Source organism: Phyllostomus discolor, chromosome 5 (assembly GCF_004126475.2).
Source record: "Phyllostomus discolor isolate MPI-MPIP mPhyDis1 chromosome 5, mPhyDis1.pri.v3, whole genome shotgun sequence".
NCBI lineage: Eukaryota > Metazoa > Chordata > Mammalia > Chiroptera > Phyllostomidae > Phyllostomus > Phyllostomus discolor.
Window position 1 is genome coordinate 11,043,292 of NC_040907.2, and position 26,213 is coordinate 11,069,504.

The following is a 26,213-nucleotide window of genomic DNA, read 5'->3' on the forward strand; positions in this document are numbered from 1 at the left end:
TGCTCTTTTTGCCACTGACCATGCCTGTTCGGGGGAGGTCTTGCCTGACTGGCTCTGGAAAGGTGTCAGGGCAGGTAAAGGACAAAAGAGGGGTGTCCCCAGCACTGAGGGGAGTGGGTTGAGAGCATCAAGGAAAGAGTCGTAGGGGGAAGGACCCCCACCAGTAGCTGCCCAGGAGACAAACTGGCCGGTCCCTGGAGGAAGAACCTCTAAAGGGGTCGCGTGCCTCGAAGCCATTTTTGAGAGTCAGTCTCGGCGCTCACCAGCAGAGTGAGTGGGGTCTGGCCAACTGGCCTTACTGTGAGATGGGGAGGAGCCCCAGCCCTGCATGGGCCTCAGGTTTGTCATCTGAGAAATGGGCCTCACAGCTCCGTCCCACAGGTCTCTGTAGGGCTCTGCATTGGGAGAGTCACGTGGGTTTGTGGCTGAGAAAGACGGTGGCGGAGGCTGGAAAGAGAGGACTAGAGAGGCAGGACTACTAGTTCCTGAGCACTTCCCTTGGGCCGGGCTGGGCACAGAGCCCCTCCCGTGCAGGGCACATCCTGTCCCCCTGCCACACTCTGAGTCAGGCCGGCGTCACCTGAGTGAGGGCACACGGCCCCTTGGGATGGGACGGCCACAGAGGGTCGGGGACGCCCGGAGGCAGCACAGCCAGGGAGTGAAGATGCTCCGTGCCTGTCCCTGGCCTGAGGATGAGGATTCTGGCCACACCCTCACGTCAGGGGCAGGGGCAAGTCCAGAGTGAGAAGGCAACCATTTACAGAGACGTCGTCAGCCTCAAGGTCGTTGCTCGGCTGTCCTTCGCCCTCTGTCCCCGGGAGGTGGGTGGGGAAACCAGGTGTCAGAGAGCACAGTCGTGTGCCCAGCGTGGACGGACGGTGGCATGTTCTTTAGTTTGGCGTCGGGCAGACTGTCAGCCAGCCTGGCCCCACCGGGCACGGGGCCTCCCTCCCAGCAAGTGGCATTACCAGAGGTTGCCAGGGTCCTGGGCCCTGAAGGTTAGAGGCACAAAGATCAGCCCCCCCACCCCCGGACTGCTCTCTCACTCTGCAGGGAGTCCTGCCGCCTGCCCCCTTCTCCCCACTGTCTCTTCTGGAGAGCTGGACAGCTCGTGTCACCTCCCCCAGGTGGACCCCCTGGCTGGCTGGGGGCCCTCCTTTGGGCTCCTACCATCCCCTGAGCTGCCTTTGTGACGGCTCGTCACTCCATACCTGGTGACCTGTTGCCATGTGCCCCCTGCCCCAGACCCAAACACTCCCTGAGCCGAGGGCCGTGGTGAGCATGGCCATCTGTCCTCTGAAGTCCCAGGGCTCCGCCTCAGGCCTGGTGTGTAGGCACCACCAATGCGTGTTTGCTAAATGAATGCGTGAGCACACCGGTGAACCAACACCAGGTGCTTTAAGCGGAGTTTGTAGAGACGAGCCTTACCCTGTCAGTCCGAGATGCCAGTGGATTTCTGTTTGCTGAGCCAAGCCACTCAAGGAGGGGGGGACAGTCGCAGACATCTGGGGGCTGCCAGAATCAAAGGAAGGTTCCGGGGAGGCCACTGGACAGACTGGCCGTGTGCACGGGTGTCGTACATTCCCAGAAGGGCACCGGGTCTTGGCCAAGGTCAAAAGCATAGCCGGCCTAGCATGGGGTGAGGGCTGAAGCCAACAGACACAAGTCCTGCTCTGACCTTTGTGCTGGAAAGTGGGGTGTCCCGGTCTGTTGGGGGAGGCACAGTCCCTGTCCTCGGGTAGCTCCCTGTCCCATAAGGCAGGCAGAATTAGCTAGTTTGTTCATTCATTCTTTCCTGCACTTGGGCATTCATTCACCCAGTCAGGCCTGGGGCTAGAGAGGGGAGCAGGCCCCACCTCACCCCAGAGCTCACGGCAGAGGAAGCCTCCATGGGTCAGGACCTGACCAGAAGAACCCACTAACTCTCTCACCCACAAGGGCAAGCAGACAGGTCACCCGAAGATCTCGATGCTGCAGCGACCTCCAGAGACAACCTCCAGCAATGGCCTGTCTGGGGCCAGCCTGGCGCCGCCCCTGTGGTGCCAGCATCTTTGAGGTCCCTCACGCACCCACCCCGGCCGCTCGGCCGACGCGGATGGTCTCTCCCCACAGGTGATGAGCATTCTGAGCAACCCCAGCGCGGTGCCGCCGCAGCCGCAGGCCGACTTCTCCATCTCCCCGCTGCACGGCGGCCTGGACTCGGCCCCCTCCATCTCGGCCAGCTGCAGCCAGCGGGCGGACTCCATCAAGCCCGGGGACAGCCTGCCCACCTCCCAGTCCTACTGCCCACCCACCTACAGCACCACCGGCTACAGCGTGGACCCCGTGGCTGGCTACCAGTACGGCCAGTACAGCCAGAGTGAGTGCCCGGCGCCCCGGCCTCCCCCTGCCCACGCCACCCCCTGCTTATTCATAGAGAGAGCTACAAGGGGTGTTGGGGTGGGGGGCTCCCATCTCACAGATGAGGACATGGAGGTCCCAAAAGGAGGAACAGCCGTTCTAAGGTGATGCAGAGCTGGACCCCTGCCGTGGTGCTGCCGCCGCTGCCGCAGAGGAAAGCTGACCCGCGGGCGCACAGGGCTGGGCAAAAGCGGTTCACGGACGTTCCCACGGGAAGACACACAGCTTACGATTCTTACAATAGCTCAGGCAGCTCAGAAGAATGCCGCTCGCAACTGTAAACCTGCTTTTGCCCACTCCTGCATAATATGAGACTCAAATGGCATTTAAAATTTCCATGGAGCCACACTGTATTTTATTTATTGCATTATTTTTTTTAATCCTCACCCAAGGATGTGTTTATTGATAGAGAGAGAGAGAGAGAGAACCATGGATGTGAGAGAGAAACATTGATGGATCGCCTTCCTGTGGGCACCCCTACTGGGGATCGAACCTGCAAGCTAGACATGTGCCCTGACCGGGAATCGAACCCACAACCTTTTGGTGTATGGGCCAACACACTTAACTCACTGAGCCACCCAACCAGGGCTAAGAAGCCATTATTTTAAAATGTGAGAAATAACAGCAAAGCTATTTTTACTAACGTATTTTATTTAACACATTCTGTCTAAAAGGCGATCATTTTGACATACAATCCATATAAAATTATTGTTGAGACATTTTACATTCTTCTCTTCATTCCGCCTCTTTGAAATATATCCCGTTTTTGTTTAGACACAAAGTATTCGTTGGAAATGCTTGATCTGAGTTAATGTTTCCTAAAATTTACTACTGAGGAAGTTGTGGGTTCGCACACCCAAGTTGTTCCAAAGATACTGAAAAGTTTCCCACCCACTAAATTAAACTGAATTTTAGGTTTTAAATTTAAATGAGGTGAAAGGAAATCAAAATGTAAAATTCGTTTCCTCAGTCTCACTGGCCGCCTGTCAGGTGCTCCAGAGCCACCCGTGGCTGGTGGCTGAGGAGTGGGACAGGGTGGCGTTAGGGACCTGCCCCTCTCTGGCCCCTGGCTGAGGGGCACTGCTGCATTGGGAGTCCTGTCCTCTACCCCGTCCTCAGCCTCAGTTTCCCAAAATTCTGAGCGTGTCTCATACACCCAGCCCAGTCACAGTCCCCTTAGTGCTCTGCCTGGAGGCGGGCGTGCAAACCCTCAGACCAAAAGCTCCGAAGGCAGCCCAGCCCCAGCTCCCAGCTGCTGGCCGGGGCAGCGGCAGGGCAGGCCAAGAGGGCACAGGTCACCAAGGTCACTGGCTGCTCCTCCTGCCCCACCTCCCGGCAAAGGCCTCACCTGCTGGTGTCAAACTAATCAGAAGGGCGTGTGGTGAGAGAGGGTGAGACCTCCCAGCCCAAGGCCATCCTCACACATGCCCCCACTCTCGCCACAGCCCTGGCCCGGCCTCACTGACCTCTGCTTCCTGTTCCCCACACCAGCCCACTGCTCCTCATATGACCTTGGCCTCCACGGCTAAATGAGGGCCAGCTGTGCTGGCCTCCACGTCCCAGCTGTGTTCACGGCTCCCTCCTGCATGTGCATCTTTGAATATGATAAATGTGCACACCTGTGTGTGCATGAGAGTGAATACGTGTTTGGATGTGTTACAGTTTGTGCGTGTCTGTGTGTGTATTTGCGAGGATTCCAGCATACAGGTGTTAGTACACACGTTGTGCACAGGCGAGTGTATGTATGTGGGTGTAAATGTGAGCGGCACATGCAGGGATGTGTGCATATGATTATTCACACACTTGTGAGTTTAAATTAGCATATGGTGCATATATGGTATGCACATGAGCTTTTGTGTGAGCACATGTGCACACGTGTGTTCACGTATGTGTGGCTACAACATGTGTGTTTACATGTGCATTCCAGTGTGCATGTGGCTGTGGCTGTGCCTCTGTGTTTGACATGTGGTGTGTGTGTGTGTTGTGTGGACATGTTTAATAAAGACGTGTGGGGTGTGGGGCACACGTATGTGTAACTGTGTGCATGTGTGTGTGTGTGCCTGAGTGCGTCTGTATTGGGAGGGTGTATGTGGACAGGTACATGACGCGTGCCGTGTGTAAATATGGGCGTGTGCACACATGAGTGTCTGCATAGGCGTGGCCGTGTGCTCCTGTATATAGCTGTGCGTCCAGGCTTGGACACACGGTGTTGTCCGTGTGTGCAACCGTGTGTGGATGTGTGCACCCGGGGAGCGAGTGTGTGGAGGCACAATAACGCGTGGGTGCATGCACGTCTGAGCGTAGGGTGCGTCCACGCGCATCATGTGTTTCCAGGGGAGCCGAGGGCGACCGCTGCCCCAGCCACACGCCCGGGCGCAGAGCGGCGGCACACACGTGCTCTTGATAAAGAGTTTAGAGCCCCGGCCTGGGGCAGGCGTTAGTCACACCCGGAGCCCCGTGCCCGGCTCCAGGGGCGCCTGCCCAGCTCGGAAATAAAATTAACCCCGAGTCAGCACAGGGGTGGTGAGGGGGGGGATCAAAAGGGAAAGGGCCCAGGAGGCGAGAAAGGAGTGTCTGTTCCCCTCTGCTCCGAGAAGCTGGCGGCAGGGATCCCTCCCCCGCTTGGCCCCGCTCCCACCCCCCTCTAGCTCCACCCCTGCTCCCCTGGCTCCTCCTCTGGACTCAGAGCACATTCTCCAGCCCCGCCCAGCCCAGAGGGAAGGAGCACGAGACCCCACCCCGCCGAGGCTCCGGGGTTGGGCTGGGAGGGGCCTGAGGGAGTCTGCCCCACTGGCACCCGGAGAGTAGGCAAGGCACCCTGCTTCTCTGAGCCGCAGTTTTGCCATCTGTGAAATGGGGGCCCGGGGGTTAGACTCGGCCTTCTCAAAATGTTCCATTGTAGCATCTCCCTCCCTAACATTCACGGCTTCACGCCCACCTGCGCTGCACAGAGGCGCACACACAGAGAGTAACTTCTACGAGAGTGTTTGTATGTGTATGTGCGTGGCTTCGGGGTGTAAAGGTACAGAAATGTGTGTGTGTGTGTGTGTGAAGGAAGGAGAAATGGCCTTTTATTGAGCATCTACTGTGGGCCTGGCAGCCCTCCCTCGCAGCCATCGGCATAGTGTGATGCCCGGTGGACAGATGAGGCAATGGGATCCCAGAGAGGTGGTTCGCCCGAGGTCACACCACTGTGTGTGTCTGCGTGTGCACGGCCCCACCCACGGCCCCGCCCCGGAGGGCCTCACCTTCAGGTGTGCACGGCACGTGCACACGGGCCAGACCCTTAAAGGGCAGAGTGCATGTCCTCTCCCCGGCACAGGGGTACCGCCACACCCTCCTCTCCTGCCCCCCGGCCGCTGTCCGTCCATCTGTCTTTCTGCCCTGTCCCCAGAGGGGGTCGGGGTAGGGGGACAGGGACAGGGCACACGGCAGATTAGTATGGCCCTGGTGTTCCCAGAGGCCAGGGCCGCACTAATGACGGGGCTGATAGAACGCAGAAGTGTGAAAAGAATTTTAATAGATCTGACAACTCTAATAAGAACTGGTGTCTGGAAGGGTCCTCCTCTGGGGCCGCGCGCTGACAAGATGCTGACGGCTGAGATTTGTTTACCGGTTGGCATCACGGCCGCATCTCCTGCCAACTCCCGATTAATCTAATTTGAGACGTTTGGAGCCCGAGTGTGGGTGCGAGGCAGAGGAGGGGAGATGCGGAGGGACAGAGGGACAGAGGGACAGGGAGGGCCACTGACAGAGGCCGTGATGAGACATGCCACAGCCCCGCCCTCGCTGACCCTTGGCTGGGCCCCGGGGAGAGGTGGGCTCTGCAGCACTCTGGGTGCCCGTGGCATTGGCCGGGTCGGCAGTAGAGTTTGGCTTCTTGCTCACCTTGGTGGGGCCTGGGGAAGCTCCTACTGTGTGCTGGGCCATGGCTGGTAACTGGGAGAAGCTAAAGAGGAAGGGACAGAGCGATCAGAGGAGCAAACAGGACAAACTGAGGCTCTGCCCTCTCACGTGCGGGGCGTGGCTCTGGGCCAGCAAGTCTTTCTGTGCCTCAGTGTCCACCTCTGTAAAATGGGAGCAGCCGGACCTACAGCCTGGGGCTGTTGAAAGAACTCAGTGGGACCTCGTCCGCCTGGCCCATAGCAAGGGCTCGTACATGGGGGATCTCCCTTTGTTGTTCTCGTCACTGTTATTCAAAGCCAGGCCTACCGGCCCCGTCCGCAGGAAGAGCTGGAGAGGTTGGCATCAGAGGGTGGCACCATGTGGAGTAAGGAGGGGTGGGCAGAGCCTTTGGTGATTCAGGAAGGGTCACCACACTCGACCATGTGCCCTTGGAGAAGTCACTTACATTTCCAGAGTGGAAAAGGAGGCCAGTGCAGGATCTGGGGTGTTCCCCGTGCACCCTTAGTGCTGGGGTTACACTGTAGGAGGCTGCTGGGTGAAGTCGTGGGGGTGGTCAGGAGCCGCATCAGACTGCTGGGTTTGAATCCCGGCTCCACAGCTTAGCAGCCACGTGATCCTGCAAATTATGCCGTCTCTCGGGGAGGGGTCCCCGTTTCCTCATCTGTTACAAGGGGGTAATGATACTACCAGCCTCGGACAGCTGTTGTGAGATGGTGCATGGAAACTGCCTAGGCCAGGAGCAAGCTCTCAGTTAGCTCCTCCTCCTCCCGTTCCCATGGCGACTGAAAACTAGACTCCTCCCCATTGGGAGGGCCCAAGAGCCCAGATAAGGCACCTGCAAGCCGCAGAGATGGTGTGGCCAGAGGAACAGGGTCCCCTGAGGCCAGAGACAGGAGATTCTGCCATGCCCACCCAGAGTAAGGGGCAGACCCAGGCAGGGCGGGGCTGGCCCCCACCACCTCTGCCCATCCAGCTGGGAGTGTAAAGAAGGAGTGACCTCAGGCACCACCCAGCGCTCAGCCCAGGACCCAGCCCAGGACCTGTGCACATTCTCTAGGAATCTAGGGGGCCCTGCCCTGAGCCAGCCCTCTGTGCTCAGCATCTCAAAGCACGTTGTCCTACTTGATCCTCGTCACAGCCCTCGAGGAGGATAGAACTTGTTCTTTCCATTTAGCGGGCAACGAAACAGGTCTGGAACGGCAAGGGGATTCCCCCAATGCCACGTGCACAGGAGGTAGCTGGACTCCGTATTGCCCTCTTCGCTTTCCTTCTTGCCCCGTCGAAGGTCACATCTGATTTTTTTTTAAAGATTTTATTTATTTATTTTTAGAGAGGGAAGGGAGGGAGAAAGAGAGAGAGAGAAACATCAATGTGCGGTTGCTGGGGGCTGTGGCCTGCAACCCAGACATGTGCCCTGACTGGGAATCGAACCTGCAACACTTTAGTTCAAAGCCTGAGCTCAATCCACTGAGCTACGCCAGCCAGGGCTCCGTATCTGATTATTAAATTAGCAGCCCACGTCTGCTGAGCTCGCTGTGCGCCAGGCACAGTGCTAACCAGCTAATCAACCATGTTATATGCATTTTCCCATTTCATTCTCATCACAGCTCTTCAGCCTAGGTGCCATTGTTATTTATCCCCATTTTGCAGACAAGGAAACTGAGGCTTGGGTAGGTGAAGTGGGATACTCAAAATTACACAGAGCTGGCAGGCACAGGATCTGAACCTAGGTCATTGAACCCTGAGGCAATGTGGCCTCCTGTAGCTCAGTTCTTGGGCCTTGCCCTTTGGCCCTCCCCATCACCTCCTGGCTCCACCCACCTACCCTGGGCAGGAGCTCTTAACGTCAGGGAGGCATGCAGAATGTCACAGCGTCCCTCAGTGGGCAGGTGACAAAGCTAGTGTTGGGCTCAGCCTCGTGATCCCTGGTGCAACGCTCTGTCCATCTTCCTCTCACCCTTGGATTTGAGAGGTCCCGGGGGGCGGGGGGTGGGGGCAGTGGCCACAGCCGTGATTCTGGCTCCGGAAGCAGCATGTGTGGGCCTCGGGAGGCCTTGGTCACACGCCAGTCCGATCACTTGGTCAGGGCTGATTTCTGCCGTGGCCTCAGGCAGGTGCAATTGACACAGCCCAGACAACACGTGCACACGCAGTCGTACCTGTGCACGCACACACTCTGACACACGTGCATGGCTTGGGTGGAACTCACCTGTACACAGTTACCTGTCCATGCACAAGCATTCCTACAGTTCCGCTCACACGGGTGCGTATAACTCACCCACATCCATGCACACGCACTTGTGCACGTATTGCTCATGTGGGATCATTCATGTTCACGCCCATTGCTACCTCACCAGGATTCTCATTTCCAGCCTTCTCTCTCTCACACACACACGAGCACACACCTCAAACTCTCATCCCTTTCCCCTGGGTGACCAGAACTGACAAGGCTGACGGTCTCAGCTTCCTGCAAATCAGGGCCCTGGCTCCTCCCCTGAACGGACCCCTCAACTCAGCTGCGAAGGCAGCTTTAAGTTTTGAGTAAGGGGTCTTGCTTTGCCTGCTCCGTGAGCTGGGTTCGGGGTCCAAAGAAGGCAGAAGGACCTTGCCCTAGTTACCACCTGGGCCCCATGGGATGGTCACAGAAGGTGGACCAGTTCTTCACTCAGCAACGTGGGTGTCCTCTGGACCTCCCCACAGAACCCGCGAGAGAGCTGAGGTTCTATTATTATTACTATTATTATTATTATTATTATTGAGTGTTAAGTAAATATTTGCTGAATGATTGGAGAGAGGTGAGAAGAAAGAGCTTTATGACGAGATGGATGGATGGATGGACAGACAAACCAATGGATGGATAAATGAATGGAAGAAGGATCTATAGATGAATGGATGGGTGTGTATGTGGGTGGATGGATGGATGGATGGCTAGATACAAGGCAGCTAGAATAGGAAAAAGAACTTTAATTTCTAGGAGTTTTCTTTTTTTGTTTTCTTTCCAGCTGCTGTTGATTACCTGGCCAAAAACGTGAGCCTCTCCACGCAGCGCCGCATGAAGCTCGGGGAGCACTCCGCGGTGCTGGGACTCCTGCCGGTGGAGACTGGCCAGGCCTACTAGGGCCCCTGGGGCGACTTGCCCCACCCCACGCCCCAGCTCAGCCCTCACTGCTCCCCGAACCTCCCAGCCTCAGTCCCCTCCTGGCCCTGGGGGTCCCAGGAGGCCAGGCAGGGAGCCCATTCCCTTCTCACAGCCAGCCCTCTGGGCGTGCGCAGCCGGTCCCTCCCTCCCCTGCGGCCGGAGACCTGGAGTGCCCCCCACCTTGGAGTCTGCCCCTGTACTTTCTCCCTGGGAGGGTTTCTGGTCAGCCCACCGTCCTTGCCCGGTCCAACGCTGTCACGGCCTCTGTGCCGGCTGAGGCACAGGGATGGGAGCTCACCCCCAAATAGAGCACCATGAGCACCCAAGGGAGGATGGTGTTTGGGTTGAGGTTCTGGGGCCCTTGGACTCCACTGGGTACCCTGGCCAGAGGTGGGGGCAGAGCTCGCAGGCTGCTCCCCGCTGGAAGTGCTGGGAGCCAGTCCCTCCGGGTGGGCGTCTGGCCCAGGGCCGGAACCTCAGCCCACTCCTCCTCTGGATGCTGGGACTCCACAGAGAGGGAGCTGAGCCCTGGGGTTTCCCAGGGAAGTGGCCCAGGAGTTCTGAGGACTTCGGGATGCTCCCCACACACCTCTATTCGGTGGAAGGGGGAATGCAGTGGGGGCAGGGGGCTGAGAAAACCAGGAAGGGACTTAACCAGGGGGCGGGGCCATGTGGGGATTGGGCTTGTCACCAGTAGAGTGGCCCAAGATACAAGGACCCAATACGGCATCCAGACGCAGCTGGCCTTCATGCTGAAGCCCAAGTTTCAATTTCGCCCACCCCGTGTGGGGCGTGGGGAGCCCACCAAACCCTCAGTGTTCACATTCACTGGATCGGATGAGGGGGGAGGGATCAACTGTCGAGGACCCCGGAGTGGAGAGGCATAGGGCAGCTCAGAAGGGGGTTTGTAACTGGGGTCCCTCTGCTTGTGGGCAGAGACCCGAGCCCACGGCCACAGGCTCAGTCTCCTAGGACGGGGCCTCCATCTGCCGGGGAATCCCTTCAAATTGCCGGGGGCCGGGGGGTGGGGGGTGGGGGCCCAGAGCTCTGGAGAAGGGTTCTTGGACCAGCAGGGACTACTTGCTCCACTGATTCCCCTTGGCACTTGGGGGAAGGGGACAGACATGTCCCTGTCCCACCCAGAGTGGCGTCTTTCAGTGTTGATTCACTCCTGGCCAAAAGGCCTCCGTCTCCTACTACAGCACCGCTGTGCAGGGGCAGAGGTGGTTGGTCTTCAAACCGCCACCCCTGGGCGGAGGGGGATGCCGACGGTTCTGGGGAACAGGGACGTGCCCTCCTCGGCCACTCCAGCGGCCCCTCAAGCTCCTTTTCTTTAGAGCCAAGATCTCTGGGGAAGGGTTCAAGCCCCTGACTACGCCTCCCTTGGAACTTTGCACCACCTTCCCGCTTATCCAAACTAGATTCATCTTCACCGTCACCATCGTTATAATCTACATTTGGATCGCCCTTCTCAAGTGCTGCCGGTTAAAGGCACTGTGACAGGAGACACAGCACCGAATCCATAAAGACTGGACCAAATGGCTTGTCCCCATCTAGGCACGGGAGGCCACCTCTTCACTCCAGCCGGGCCTCTCGCCCGCAGCCGATGAGACATTCCCAGAGGGCTGGGCTGCGGCTTTGAGAGTTGAGCTGAGCCCCGCCCTCCTGGAAGCCGGGACACTTTCCTGCACGGACGTCACCTCTGTGAATAACACTGCTCACCTGTCTCTCGCCTTCAGACTCAGGCACACCACACCGGTCCTGGACCCTGCCAGGGAGGGTGGCCCGTATCTCTGGTTTAGAAGAACCTATTAATAGTTGGGGACAAACAGACTCTCTGGTAGCAGCGGACACCCAAGCCCATCAAGTTCAGCCCAGGTTTCCGCTGGACCATCTGTCTTAGGAGACTTTGGGCTCTTTCAGCTCCGGACAAGAAGGAAGACTGTGCCGTCCCCTGGTGGCCCAGTCCATGCTTCCGAAGCTCTCATGGCCAGGAAACGGCTCTTGCTTAAGATCAGTCACAGTCCTCATTCACATTCCTCCAGTGGCCGACCCTCCTCCTGGAGGCCTGGCTCAGAACTCGCCTGAGCCTCTCTCTCTACCGCGTCCCCCAGGCGAAGGGATGTCAGGCAGGTGACATCAAAACTGCTCGGTTCTGCCCCCAGGAGGTGACATTCCAATGCAGGGACCAATCCCAATCTCTGCCCCCCATGATGAAATATGGGAATAAACCAAATGATTTCTCATTACGCCCAGCCTCTCCGGAGTTCTCCCAAACCACCATCTTGCTACAACGTAGGACTTATTCCCTGCCCACCGGGGGCCCCCACTCCCCTCAGAAAGAGACCTTGACCCAGACAGGTTTTCTCCTAAGTGCCCATGCGTTGCTTTGTTTAGCCAGCCCTGCCTGTAAAACTCGGTCGTGTGTCGGCAGCTCACCACTCAACCAGACAGAGGGTGTGGGGTGAGAGGTGCGAGGCCCCACACTCTTGAGGATTGAGAGCAGCCTGAGAAAGGAGACCTGAGTCCCAGGGGCTGGGCCGGCCCAGAGACAACCCCCCATGCACCCCTGTAAATAGAGTCCGTAGCAAAATAAGAGATGTTCCCTCCAACCGATCACAAGTAGCTGTTGGTCCTCCCTACGGGCAGCCCCTCTTCTGAGCTCATTGTACACTAGTTGGAAACGTGGTGATGTGCTGTTCGTTTATAGGAAGTGGACTTTTCTATATATAAATATATATACTAAACAAGGACAGAACCCCCCCCCCCCACAGTGCGTGTCGTGCTAGTGCCAGGGACCACCTGTAGGGATGTATCTGCATATCGTGTGTTTCAAATTATACATTCCAGGTTCTGTTGGGTCCTTCCATTTGTATTGCTTTTGGTTTTTTTTTTCATTTGGTATTTCTGTCTCGCTATGAAAAGGAAAAAGAAGTGATGTGTAAGAACCAAGCTATGCTTTTATACTCTCTATTTTTTACTCGATTTACGTTGCTGTTCTTTTGCCAGTGGAACTCGAAGGAGAGGAGAGGCAGGGGAGCGAGAGAGGAGGGAAGAATGAAGAGAGGTTTGCCCTGAAGAGAGATGAAAAGGTCAGGTGTCCAGTCTGACCGTAGCTTGAGAATAGGTCAGGTCCCAGACGCTGACCACTCCACCGAAATCCAGTGTTGTTGTCCATGGCGCTTTGGATTCCGGAACTTGCTGAAACTCCATAGTTGCCCCCAAAAGACCTTCTCTGGGGCCTCTCTCAGACTGATGTTCTCCTCCGGCTCCCAGATGTGCCCTTCCCTACTGGACACTTTTTGAGGTCTGCAGGTCTTCTCTCCTCCCCGCCTGCAGAGGCGCCAAGCCAAGACCAAACGGGGGTCCCCCGGCCGCCATCCTGACACGCTCAGAGACAGCGTGCATCGAATGCTTTCTCTGCCCACTCAGCCGCGGCCGATCCCCTACCCGGGGAATAGTATCTACATAGCACTCTAGGTCATTCCTTCTTCCTAGTACCTGCAACTTGGTTGCTTCCGTGTGTGACTCAGCAGCTGTTTCCCTCCACGTGCAAGTGTATGTGTGCATGAGAGTGTGAGCGGGGCGTGCGCGTGTGGGCGCGAGGGTGTGTGTGTTTAAATATAATCGCACCATAATTTATTCAGCTATATGGAGTAGTAGACTAGAAAGAGAAACTGGCATTTGCTTTAACTACCTGCTTGTAAGCGCTTCCTCTGTAACTCAGGCGTAACTGTTATACATTAAAAGAAATTAAAAGCATTTCCAAGGTTCCGTGTCCTCACTCCATCACCACCGTGTGGCCGCCCTAAAAGGGTCTGCGGGGTTGGGGGAGAAGAGATTGGACATAATTTAGAGGGCAAGACTAGGCACCGCATTTCTCTCACGCCCCAATGGGTCCCTCCGTGCCACGCAGCTGCTAGATCTGCGGTGGCTATCCAATCACTATTCGATGAGTGCATGGGGCTGCTGAGGCGTCACTCTGGTAGAACCTCAGTTCTCTTCACCAGGACAAACTTCCTGCTGCTAAGCTTCGTACCTTCGGTGGCTGTCTCCTGGGACACACAGCTGGGGGGTGCGGGGAGCTCAGAAGCTCACATATTGCCTTAGAAGCGGGAGCCTGCTGCGAGGATCCTTGGGCAGGTGGACTACTGGGGGAGAGCCCCCAAGAGAAACTGGTAAGGGAGTAAGGGAAGCAAGAGAATGCGGGGGGAGGGGCTAAGCAGAGGGGGAGTTTTCACTGGGGCCTCGCTTCATTCTACTACTGCAGGGAGCTCCAGGTGTGAATTCGGCACAGGGTCTCACCTTGAGACCAGGAGCTGGCCTTCTGTCCCACAGTATCGGCTGTCGGCCGTCCCGGGACTGTGGGTGGGTGGGTGGGAAAGGGCGTATGTGCCTAAGCATCTGTGGTTACGGTGGCTCCTATGGGCTGGGGCCCGCTCTCCAGAGAAAGGTGCAGCAATGGGCCTGCGGCAGCAGCATTCACATCGGTTAGAGGACAGGGGTGCAGGCCCAGTGTGGGGCACCCGGGCTAGGACCAGCAGCGTCTACTCCACCCGGGCTCCCCTGGCTCTAAACCAGGGTCCCAATGTCATTCCAGGTCACTGGTTTGACTGGATGATCTGAACAGGAAGGGGCCGTGATGGAGGAGTTGTTGGGAGAAGCTGTGCATGACGGGCTGGTAAGGCGTTCCTACGGACCCGGTCCGTCCAACTCGGCCAAGCTCTCCAGGGCAGGGCCAAGGGAGGTTGAGTCTGAAGCCCGAGGTCTGAGACCGGCCGGCCGGCTGCACCAGCAACCTCCCTCCGCCAGATAGAGCCCCTGCAGCAGCGTGAGCTCTGTCCCCACCCCCTGTGAAGTCCATCCGGGGAGCTCACGCCAGAACCAGGGCTCCCAGCAGGGCTCCACCCCCCACCCCTCCCCCGGCCCCCAACCAGGCAACTGTCATTCAGGAAGTTAGGAAGCCACCAGGAGAGTCACAAGGAGAGGCACAAACTGGTCCAGTTCTGCCCTCATATGACTTGCTGTGGGTCAGGAGGCAGTTTTCTCCGTCTCAGGCCCTAATTCCATATGGGGTGTCTTTTTTTTGGGGGGGGGTAAGATTTTATTTATTTTTTAGAGAGGGAAGGGAGGGAGAAAGAGGGAGAAAGAGAGACAGAGAGAAATATCAATGTGCAGTTGCTGGGGGTCATGGCCTACAACCCAGGCATGTACCCTGACTGGGAATCGAACCTGGGACACTTTGGTTCGCAGCCCAAGCTCAATCCACTGAGCTACGCCAGCCAGGGCTCCATACGTTTTTTTAAAAGCAGGCTAGATGATCTCTAAGGATCTTCCAGGTTACCATGGCAAGACGCTGAGCTGAGGGCTGGCCTTGGAGCAGCCCCGAGAGCACTGGGCCGACTCAGAGCTGCCCAACACCAGTGCTGGGAAGGCGGCTCCACATGAGGCCTAGGAGCTCGCAGACCCAGCCTGCCCTTCAGGCGTCTGCCTGGAGCTCTCTGACCCCCCCTCTTAGGGACATTTCTCCACTCAAAAACCTTTGCTTACATCCGTGGAAAGCTGAGAAACAGTCTTCTTCCCAGGCATACTACCTGCCTGGAGTAAGACCAGGTGTCTGCGTCTAAAGGAATGGAGAGGAATGGGTCCTGGACACACCAGTGTGCCCGTCAGCGGTTGTCACAACATGCCACATAACATGGCAGGCCGGTCCTGGTCTCATGGCTCATGCACACCTCGGGGTGGGCGAGTTTCACAGCCTCTCCCTGCAGAAGACAGGGATGAGGCTCCTGGGAGAAGAGACAAGTGCAGCCACTGAGGCGAGGAGGGCCACGCAGGACAGGGGGACGGGGGCTTCTGACTACAATCCCGACTGTTGAGTCCACAGTGTCTGGTCCTCCCGAGAGTACAGCTTCCAGAGCCACGCCCTCCGCTGCCCACACTGCCGTGGACTTAACACTGAACAGAGAATCGTTTTCCTGCCTATGGGGACATCAACAGCTCATGCAGGGAGCAGGGACACGGTGTCTCGGGGCACCAGAGAGAGCGTGTTCAGCTCCAGTCGCCTCCATTCTCTCCCTGGAAGGACCCAAACGTGCTCCCTCGGGCAAAGCCCAGCTTACCACCCCCGGGAAAACAGTAACTAGAAAACAGACAATTTTCTCACACTCTCTGGCTCACAGGAGCCTCTTTTCCTGGTCCTGTGGCCAGAAAGTCAAGGTGTGGCTCCGTCTCACCTGCAGGGAAATGGGCTCCGTGTGACCACTGGTCCTTGAAGTTCTCCATAAACTCGGACCGCCGCCCTAGGCTGCTGTGCTTTCTTGGGCCCCTGGTTCCGCAGGCAGACCTAGTGCTTGGTAGCATCACCAAACAGAGCTGCTAAGAATAATTTTCTCTTCACGATACGTTTTATAGGTACTGGATACTGCACTGAGCAATCTGTGCGTCCCTTTACCGTTCATTCTCAAGATGGCCCATGTTAGGATGAGAAGTTGGGGTCCAGCTCTCCCCAGGTCTCCCCTCTAGAGACACTCCCCTAAGGATGTCTCCCTGTTGGCAACATCAAGCCCGGGCCCAGATGACCCTCTAGCCTGCCCTTAACCCCTGGGCTTACTGCCTCAAACCCATGGGCTCCCGATAAAGCCATAGGCAGGCAGGTGGTGGGGTGCATCCCAGCTGTTTAACACTGTTAAAAAGAAGACTTTTCTTTCTCTTAAGTAAGAGGACCAGGATCCAGGGGGAATCAGGAGCTGAGTCTGGGCGAGGCTGAAAAATCAACAATTACAGGTCGAGCTGAACAAAGACCTGTGTGTTTCATCTGCTCGAACAGTTTAAAAACAGTTTGTCTCAAAGAAACATTTGCCTGAGAGGCTGGTCCCATTCAAGGTGGTTCAGCAACAACTGAGTTGGGGAGAAATATGTAGGAAACTGTAGAGAATGTGGGAGGGGCTCCGACCGAGGAAAGCTGGGGCAGGAGCACCCATTCCTGGAGTTCCCATTCCTGGGTGCAACCTAGGGGCCACTTCGAGGGCTGATGTGGGGGGCCAGACCCCAACCCAGACAACTGTATTAGCCTCGTGGTGGCGGGTGGGGTGATTAAGTGTCCCCAGAGGTGCTAAGCCACAGTCAGAATGGGGAGACTCCTGGCTGTGTGGGAGGAGGCTCCCAGAGGCACCTGACAGCACATCTGGCTCACGGACTGCTGGAGGAAGGAGGGGACTGTGAGGCTCGGGAAGCAAAAGGAACTTTATCAAAACCGATGAGTACCGATGTGTTTGCTTGAAGTAAAGGGTGGGAAGAGGGACAGCAAAATGAGAAAACCCTCAAAGGGGACAAGACAAAGAGGCCACACTTATGTCAGTAATGTTATAACCTATGGTGCCTCCCATAACCCTGTAATCTCTAATCCTACATGAATCCATTGCCTTATTTTATCATTTTCTTTGCTCGGTTAGCACCTGCCCTGTTGAATTGATTCCTTAGATTCTTGGTGCCTGCATTGCATTTGCACACATCTCTTTGTGCTGCGTATTTTCTTCCTTTTCCTCTCCCTTTCCGGTAACACTGAACTTCCTCCATGTGACTATGTCGGAGCATCGGCTCTGGGTGCTACATATCCTTCCATGAAATTGCCCCTCTCCAGTCCCCGAGGGACGCATGCCAGGGTGGCCCCAGCTCCCCACTCCCACCAACAGTGCCGAGTGAATTTCTCTGTAGCCCCTCGAAGACCTGGCCTTAAATGGCCAGCAGCCCTGCTCAGTCCTCCCCGTACTGTCAAGGGGTGAGCGCACTGTCCTCTTCTCCATTTGTGATTCTGTACCCGGAACAGACTGGCCCGTGAACCTCCGGGGCACACAGCGGGGTTCACACGCTGCCACGCTGGCCATAGTCCTTTTATGACAAAAGAAGGCAAAGGCAGTGTGAAGTTAGGGGGACGGTCCCCAAACCACCCTCACTTCTGACACTGACTTCTTTCAGGGTTTGGGGGTTCCCAAGACCACCTTCAGGTTGGATAATTCACTAGGAAGGGTACAGGTCTCACTGAAAGCTGTTACAGTTTAAGATAACTCAAGGAGACAGATGGAAATCGGCCCAGGGAAGAGACACACCCGGCAGGGATCTGGGAAGGTTCCAGACAGAGCGCGATCGCCCCACATAGTCACAGAGCGTTAACTCCTCGCAGCAACGGCAGCGGCGTGCGGCGCTGCTCACAGGGCGTCGCCATTTTCTCTCACGGCGTGCGGCGCTGCTCACAGGGTGTCGCCATTTTCTCTCACGGCGTGCGGCGCTGCTCACAGGGCGTTGGCCACGTGGCTCCGCCTACTGCAAGGCAGTCTGGGAAATTTGAGACAGCGCGAGGAGTGTTTGTTGGGTGGAGGCCCCTGCCCCAAACAGGGGCACCGCTGTGGGCCTGAGACATCCCACCCTCCCCAGGGGACAGATGTTGAATGGGGTACAGTGTACGTGTGAGTCCCTCCACGCCCCGAATCCTGCCGGGATCCCCAAACGGCTCCCAACCCTCCACGCCAACTGCCGAGAGTCTGGGGACATCGAAGTAATTCACCCAGCCCAGAGAGATGGTGAGGGAAAGAGGGTGACCCTCAACAGAGCAGAGGGAGCAAGGAGAAGGGGGCTGCATAGGTGCGAGGGTCCTTCACCTGCTTTGCAAGGATCTTGCTGGCAGCTCAGCCGCCAGGAATTCCAGATGAGGCCGCGCCACAGTGGGAGCCGAGGGGGATGGACTTGAAGGACTCTGAGTCCCCCATGGGGATTAGGAGCTTTGTTGTCACCTGGCTGTGCACATAACTCGGGGTCAGACACCCTCGGGGGCCCTCACAGGACCCGCGGCTTCCCTGGTGGGCAGGCCTGGAGCCCCGGGGATGCACTACATTGAGCTCCAGGACGGTGTTGGGTCTTCTGTGCTATGGCTGGCACCGACACTCATGGTGGAGAAAGAGCAGCTTCCGTGACCCCTGGGGAGCCCTGCTCTGGGCCAGGTCCTTGCTCTGTGCAGGAGTGGCCACCTGTTCTCTATTATCTCACTGAACCCTCACCACGACCTTGCAGGCCACGTGTTACCCCCTCACTTCTCAAACGAGAACGCTGAGGTCTAGAGAAAAGAAAGTTATCAGAAATGACACCAGAGGTGGCAGAGCTGGGATTGGAAAGCAAGCAAGGAACGTGTATCCACACCATAGGATGGAAAATTTCACAGGAGTGACGGCCTGGCCCTCCCCTGTCTTCAGTAATTATCAACTTGCCACCGTGCTTGTTCCATCCGCACCCTCGCCCACCTCCCCTCCACATCCTGGGCTATGTTTGGGACAAATCTCAGATCCCACATCATCTCATCCTTGGACAGTGCAGCACGTGCCTCTGAAAGATAAGGAAGAGCCCACACGCTTCGCCACGGGGCCTGGCATGGGGTGGGCCTCAGTAACTGTTTGTTGAATAAGGGGATGATCTCTAAGCACTGTCAAGCTGAAAGTATACCTACAAAGGGCAGCCAGGAGTGGTGGGACGATGGTGGGCATTCTCATGAGGCTGGGGTTCAAACCCTGGCTTTGCCAGTCGCTGCGGCTATGGGACACTGGGTGACCTCATGGAAACCACATGAGCCCCAGTTTCCTCCTCTGGAACCCCAGCATCATAACATCACGACGTACAAAGTTGCTGGGATTGAATGAGCACGTGAACGTGAGCACATGCCCCGCAATGAGTCTGACGGTGGCAGGGACAGAGGCCGGCCGTGTCTCATTCAATTTCTCTGCGCCTTAGTCTCCTCATCTGTAAATGGGATAATATGATACCTGCTCCCAAGAGCTGCTATAATTGAGTTAGTCTGTGTTAGAGGTTTAATGCCTGGTACTTAGTAGGCACTGAACGTGCGTTACTAACCATTGAAAGCCTGCAGCATGGAAAAGTACTGCCTAGGATCACAGTCCTTTTCCTGCCAGAGAGAACAGAGGACCGGGCTGCGCTTGAGATCAGAGCAGTGGTTCTCAACCTGGGGGACGCTGGCCCCCCAGGACCCCTGCAGCAATGTCTGGGGACCTCCTTTTGTTGTCGGAACTGAGTGGGCTGCTACTGGCATATAGTGAGCAGAGACCAGGACTGTGGCCAGCCCTCCTACAATGCACAGGACAGTCCCCTCGACAGAGAAGTATCTGGCGCTAAATGTCACGTGTCAGAGCTGGGTCAAGAGGTGGTTTGTTCCATTGCTCAAGGCTGGGTGACCGAGGCCTCGGTCATTCTACACCGTGTTGGGACTCACGCCATTAACGGAATTTTCCCACCCTTCCCAGAGTAGCAGTTGATCTGGTTCTTTCCGGAAGACAGCTGGATGTGGCTGTGTGCCCGGCTTCGGTCGGGTACGCTGGGACTCACAGTGTGCTCTCTGACCCGGTGTGGCCGGTTTGGGAGTGGCCAGCTCCGGGGGCTGGAGCGTTCTGTAGAATGAGGAGCCCCAGGTGGGGAGTTCCAGCGGCAGTGGCAGGAGACAGGGCAGGGGGCTGGGATGGGAGGCACAGTCAGGGTGGGCGCACAGTGCAGTGGGTGGGCTTCGGGGCCAGATGCACCAGTGCCAAATCCTCGTGCCCTGGGTGGCCTTGGCATGAGACTTAATCCCCCCAAGATTTCTTGGTCTATAAAGTGGGGTTGACCATACCTACTTTACAGGAGAATCTCCCCAACAAATACTGAGAACAAAGTCCCAAGCGGACAGGAGGCTTTGCTCCAAGTTCCAGCGCAATCTGAGCTGGAGGCCATGACTCCGAATTCTCAGTTCAGGCCCTTCCCGTGTATTCACCCATCCATGTGTTTGACCATGACCCACGTGACCGTGCTTCCCTCCCGAAGGCCCATCTCCAAGTACAATCGCACTGGAGGGTTAGGGCGTTGGCATGGGAGATTTGGGGAGACGGACACAACATTCAGCCCACAGCACCAGGCACTGTTGCCAGCCTTGCCTGGGTCCCTTCAGCCACGTGGCTTCTGGTGAGTCATCCCTACCTGCCGGTGAGGGTAAATCCTTACACAGCAATGGCGTGGCTCTACGGCTGGCGAGGCATTTGGACACACGCCGCCTCTGGGCTCTCCTCCGTAATCCTGTGCGGGAGACGGACACCATTGTCTCCCCTCCCGGTTGAGGAAGGGAGGCTCAGAGGTGAAGTCACTCCCCAGAGGACTCTCAGCCCGGGCTCCAGGGCAGGTGTTTATCCTCCTTCACCCAAGGGAGCCTGGGGCTCAGCGAGAACCGGGGGAGCCTCCTCTGGGACAGTGCCTGAGACAGGGGAGGTGCTTGGGAACTGTTGGATGGATGGATGGACAAACAATGAGTGGACGAATGAATGGGCTGGACTACAAGATGCACAGCAGGTGCTCCTAAACGGGGTCCACCGATGACCAGGGCATCTGCCCAGTGAAAGGAGGAGACATTAAGCATCTGGACAGCCGCTGTGTGCCGAGGACACGCCAACCCTTTACACGAGGCACGGAGTGTGTCCCGTTGTACTTTTTGCTGAAAGGGACCCGTTTCACGGAGCAGGTGGATGGACCAGAGCGGCTAACTTCCGGCCCAGCACCCCTTCCGACATCCCAGAGTTAAACCAGCATCACAGAATTTTCAAGAAAACTCTGGGTAAACGTTCTTCTGGGAAAACAAGGTCCTTAATTCTGGTTTTTGCACCAATGAAAAATTCTGTATCTTTGTGCCAGGTATAAGCCAGGCAGATGATAGCTGTTCAGCAAATACTGGTTGTTGTGGGGTTTTTTTTTTTCCTGACACCCAGACTCCCTTAAATCCCCCACTGTGCCAACAAGAACTGATGCTTAGGACGCACCAACCCTGGGCTGGGCACTTCCCTTATGCCATTTCAGGGGCTGGCGAGCCCTCTCCGTTCAAGGCCAGACAGCGAATATTTCAGGCTCCGTGGGCCGCGGGGTCTCTGTCGCAACCACCCGGCTCTGATGTCGCCCACGGTTGTAAGGCTACAAACTACAGCCACACGGAAACCCGAGAGCATGTGTGTCCCAGTGAAACTCCAGTGTCGGACCCTTAAACCTGAAACTCATATAATTCCACGTCACCATAGATCGTTCTCCTTTTGATGTATTTTTCAACCAAAAAAAACATCAAAAAATGTAAAAAATAAATTCAAAAACATGGAAAAAAGCACCCTTGGCTGTCAAGCCGTACAGACAGGTGGCAGGTGGGTTTGGCTCGCCCACCACAGTTTGCTGATGACAACCAGACGCGGTCAAGTTTGTGGCAGACTCGTTCTGCACAGGAGGCAGCGGCCGCGCCCCAGAGAGGCGGAGGGGTCCGTGCAGCATCGCACAGCCCGCTAGCAGCAAAACCCGGCTTCAGTGTTGGGTGGTCGGGCTCTGCGGCTGGGCTCTGGTGAGAGCGTGCCAGTGTGAGCGTGGACCTTTCTTTCACTCGAGGGAAGTCCAGCTTCTGACTTGACAAGGGGGAAACTGAGGCCCAGAGCGGAGATCAAGACTGCAACTTGCACAAGGTGGAGACGGAGCCCTGCCCGGCCCCCCAACTCTGTCCAGGCCATGTGCTTTCACGTTGCACAGCTTCCTCATTTGTTCCAACTAATTATCATTTGTTAAGCAGATCCGGAAAGGCCCACCAGACAGTCAGAGGTGGGGGGCAGGGCGGGCAAGCCAAGAAGGCAGACCCGAGAGATGGGCATGGGAGCCGCTGCCTGCACACGCATCCACACGCGTCCACACGCACGCACACACACACAACGGCTTCCATTTCCTGAGATGTCCACCTGCTTTTATGAATATAAGTGGATTTGTAACAAGCATTGCAGCTGCATATAAGGCATTCAGACATGGAGACAATTTTACTAGATAATAGACTATCATGCAGGATACAATTTAAATTAAAAAATGCAATTTTCACCTTGAAATGAACAAATGATTACAATTTCTATACAAATTAAGGCATTCAGCCTCTCTTTCAGTAGTGGCACCAGCCCATGAAATATGACATAATTACCATGAAATACATTTTCAAATATTTTGATTTTTGTCTGCCGCTTTTTAAAAAACATAGGCCGCCTTCTAGGTCTCCGAGTGTGTGTTGGCATTTCCCACCTTCTGGGAAAAACACATTAAAAAGAAAAACCAAAGTCCCCGAAGATGAAGTCGGCCCCCCCTCGCTGCCTTCCCCACCTCCCATCTCGTCACCCCTCAGAGTTCCCTGCCCTCCCCCGCCCCCTCCCTGGGCTCAGAGATAAAATTGAAAAAAGGCAGACGGAGGAGAGGGGACGCAGGCGACCAGCTCCAAAGCCCGAGATTTATCTAAATTGCTACGCTTATCTGAAGAATCGCATCTGTTGGCTATCTCGACGGCAGCCTCTCCAACCCTCGGTCCCTCTCTCCCCTGGAAATCTCTTCCTTGGCCCCCAGCCCTCCCCCTCCCGACGCACAGCCCCTCAACCTCTGCTCTTCGTTTTTAATTATTTTTCCATCCTGTTGTCTCTTTATGGCTGGAGACCAAAGGATGGGCAGCCGCCGCCTGTGGCTTGTTCCAGCCCCATAGGCTAGGTAAAAAAACTTTGGGGTTCAGCGGGTGTGGACCAGGGAGACGGCCAGTGGCCTCCGTTCCCTGGACCAGATCTCTGTTCACGGCCAAGCTGGGTGGCTTTGAGGAAGGTCACTCTTATTCCAAGTCATCTTTCCCCGGCGCCTGCAAGCCAGCCATCTCGCACCACCATCCCTTTGGTTTGCACTTTGGGTGGGCCTCTTGGTCCATGGGATCTGCATCCAGGTCACCTACTGGCAGGCTTTTGGCCTCTGAGTTGGTTCTTGGTCTCGGTTCTGAGCCTCCTGCCCTGACCCATCATCTGCTGGACGGACTTCACCGCTCCCAACCCTAGGCTTGGTTCCTGTCTGTGGTGTGGCCTCACTTCACTCAGGCCAGTTTTGTCGGCCTTTCCCCATCGAGGGCGATTCGGGCTCCTCCCCGGCTCATCCTGGGCTAGTCGAGCCTGGCCTGAGTCGGTGTGGCCGTCCAGGATCTCTTTTGAGATGTAAAAGAAACATCTATCGCCCTGGCTGGCGTAGCTCAGTGGACTGAGCTCGGGCTGCGAACCAAAGCATCGCAGGTTTGATTCCCAATCAGGGCACAGGCCTGGGTTGCAGGCCATGGCCCCCAGCAACCACATATTGATGTTTCTCTCGCTCTCTCTTTCTCCCTCCCATCCCTCTCTAAAAATAAATAAATAAAATTAAAAAAAAGAAACGTCTATCATGTTACTAAACAACGTTATCCCGATCCATTTTTTTAAGGTTTTATTTATTTATTTTTAGACATCCCCAATAGATTTAACGAACACACACTCACGCTTGCACACATGCACACGCACACACACGAGGAGTCTGGAAAGAAACCTGCACTGTTCAGAAGATGCACTATTTAGAGCACCTTGCTTTTTGCCTAGTATATTTGCTTTTGTTTTCCCAACGCTTTCACTTGTTTCAACTCATTCCCATCTTGCCACTGTCCTGTGTGGAGGACCGTACTCTCTAAGAGACACACTCAGTATTTTGTAGAGGAAATAGTAGCCGAGTATTCTAGACCAAAGCAGGGAATTATCGAAAGAGTTCAAGACCCATCCATCAATGACCCACTGCGACGTCTTCTAGCTGTTCATTTGGAAAGTCCTTCATGGGACTTTGTGAACTTGGACTGCACCCTCTTCCTCTGACCCCACCCTACCCTGCGCCTGACCCTCCTGGCCTCCTGTGGACCCCAGGGCAAAATGAAGACTGGGTCCTACTCCAGCTCAGAAAGCAAGATGGGACGTCCTAGTGGAGAGAGAAAGATTTTAGGGTCAAGCATTCAGAGTTTCAGAATCTAATTGCCATCTCTTCCTTGCTATTGGACATTGGTGAAATTAGTTGGCTTCTGTGCCTCAGTTTTCTCATCCGCAAAATGGAGGTGATGATACTTCTTCCGAATGAAGGCTGTGAGAATTAACTTTGAGAGCACGTGGCAGGCCTTCGGCAAATATGAACTCTCCCCTCTCGTGCTGTGGCTCCCAACTTGCTAGAGGATTTTGAAATATATTTTTAAAAATCCTTTTAGTTCATCAAGAAAAGCCCAAGCTTTGAACTGTCTATCACTTAGAAACTTGCTGGTATTTGGGAGTGAGCCAAGTTTCTGTGCCTGAAATAGAGACCAGGGTACTGAGAGATGAATGTGTGAGCATCCAGGGAGGGGTGGTGTGAGTGGAGGGGAAGCAGCAAGGAGAGATCATTATCATAAATTATCACGACTACGATGCTTATTAAACACCTACTCTCTGTTACAGGCTCTAGGTAAGGTCATCTCACTGAATTCTCACGACAAAATTATGGAGTTACTATTAATCCCATTTGACAAAGAAAAAGAACTGAGTCACACGCTGTGCTATTTGCCGAAGATCACACAGCTGGGAAGTGGCAGAGCTGGGAGATTAAAAAGTGCTATTCTGTCTAGGTAGACCAGATGGCCATCTTTTCCCAACTATTTATTTTCTCAGTAGAAAGCCATGGCCATATAAGAGGTGACCTAGGCACCACAGGCAGTCCACAGCCAGCAGGCTGAGTATGCCACGTGCTCAGGTAGCTTTACTCCAAGACAGCGTTCACCGAAGCAGGGCTACCAAGCAGCCCCCTGGCACTCTGCTCAGATCATGACCCAGGGAGCAGCTGAGGGGGTGGGAGTAGGGGGAAGGGATCGGGGAAGCAGAGTCAGGCAGTCAGACTCCACCCGAGGTTCTGCAAAGCCACTCATGCGGCTCGGCCACCTCCTGCAGAACGGAGGGACTGACCTGACATTGAGGGTCTGCACATATTCCCACGAGCCTCCCAAGGAAGGGGAAAGGCACTGTGAGAGCCTGTGTCCAGGCTCTCGGGGTGGGCAAGTGACCCCAGACAGCCCCCCGCAACCCCACATTCATTTAAATGGTCAAACTTCTTTTTATCTTAAAAACATATTTTAAAAATGTATTCAAAATTTGCATTGCATTCCCAAAAGTGTGCTATAATATAAGAATGGGGCCACTTCAGCTCTGAATTTCCCCCCTCAAAATTCTATCTAAAACCACTATCACTAACCCTCAGGAAGGTTACATCACATTTTCTTGGCTTCGCATGTCTACAAATTCAGCAAAAGGTCACATCTCCTTTAACAGCCTTTTCAAAGCCGAAGTTCTTCTAGGATAATGTTGTATCCATTATGATAACATCCACGCATTCTAACATTGAGTCATTTTAACATCCCAACATTATAAATTGTTGCCCTTGATTATGGCATTATTCTAATGCTCAAGCGGTACCTCGTTCCGACATTCAATCTGGTCCTCACTGAAGCCCTCTGGTCTTCAACTGACATGTTCCCAGGGTCTGATTTTCAGTCATGGACGGGAAGGTGCTCCGACCCTGGTGGCCTCCTTGTTCCTGGGAGGTCAAATAAGCCCATGACCTAGGCCTGGGGAACCTCCCTGCAGGCATCCCAGTGACATCAGCGCCCCCCTCCACCTTCATAAACACATGACGTGAGCACAGTTACTAAAGCTCTTGGCTATCTTGAACATGGCGCAAAATGACCACCTCAGAAGTTTTCTGAGACCCTCTTGTGCAAGGTAATAAGTATTATTACAACTAACATTTGCTGGGTGCTTATTAAGCATAGGCATCATATCATTTAATCCTCAAAGTCACCCTCTAGGCTACTACTATTGTCCCCGACTTATAGATGAGA

At 55.4% G+C, this 26,213-nt stretch overlaps 1 protein-coding gene across 3 annotated transcripts in view; it reads left to right on the plus strand.

Moving 5' to 3' along the window:
* PAX7 (paired box 7) overlaps positions 1-10,381 on the plus strand; it is a 99,104-nt gene extending 88,723 nt beyond the window's left edge. For all 3 annotated transcript variants that reach the window (XM_028513427.2, XM_028513428.2, XM_036025395.1), the window contains exons 8-9: positions 2,113-2,359; positions 9,309-10,381. In XM_028513427.2, coding sequence (XP_028369228.1) covers positions 2,113-2,359; positions 9,309-9,424 — 363 coding nt within the window. In that variant the 3' untranslated portion in view covers positions 9,425-10,381. The remainder of the gene's footprint in view (positions 1-2,112; positions 2,360-9,308) is intronic.
* Positions 10,382-26,213: the final 15,832 nt, after the last annotated feature.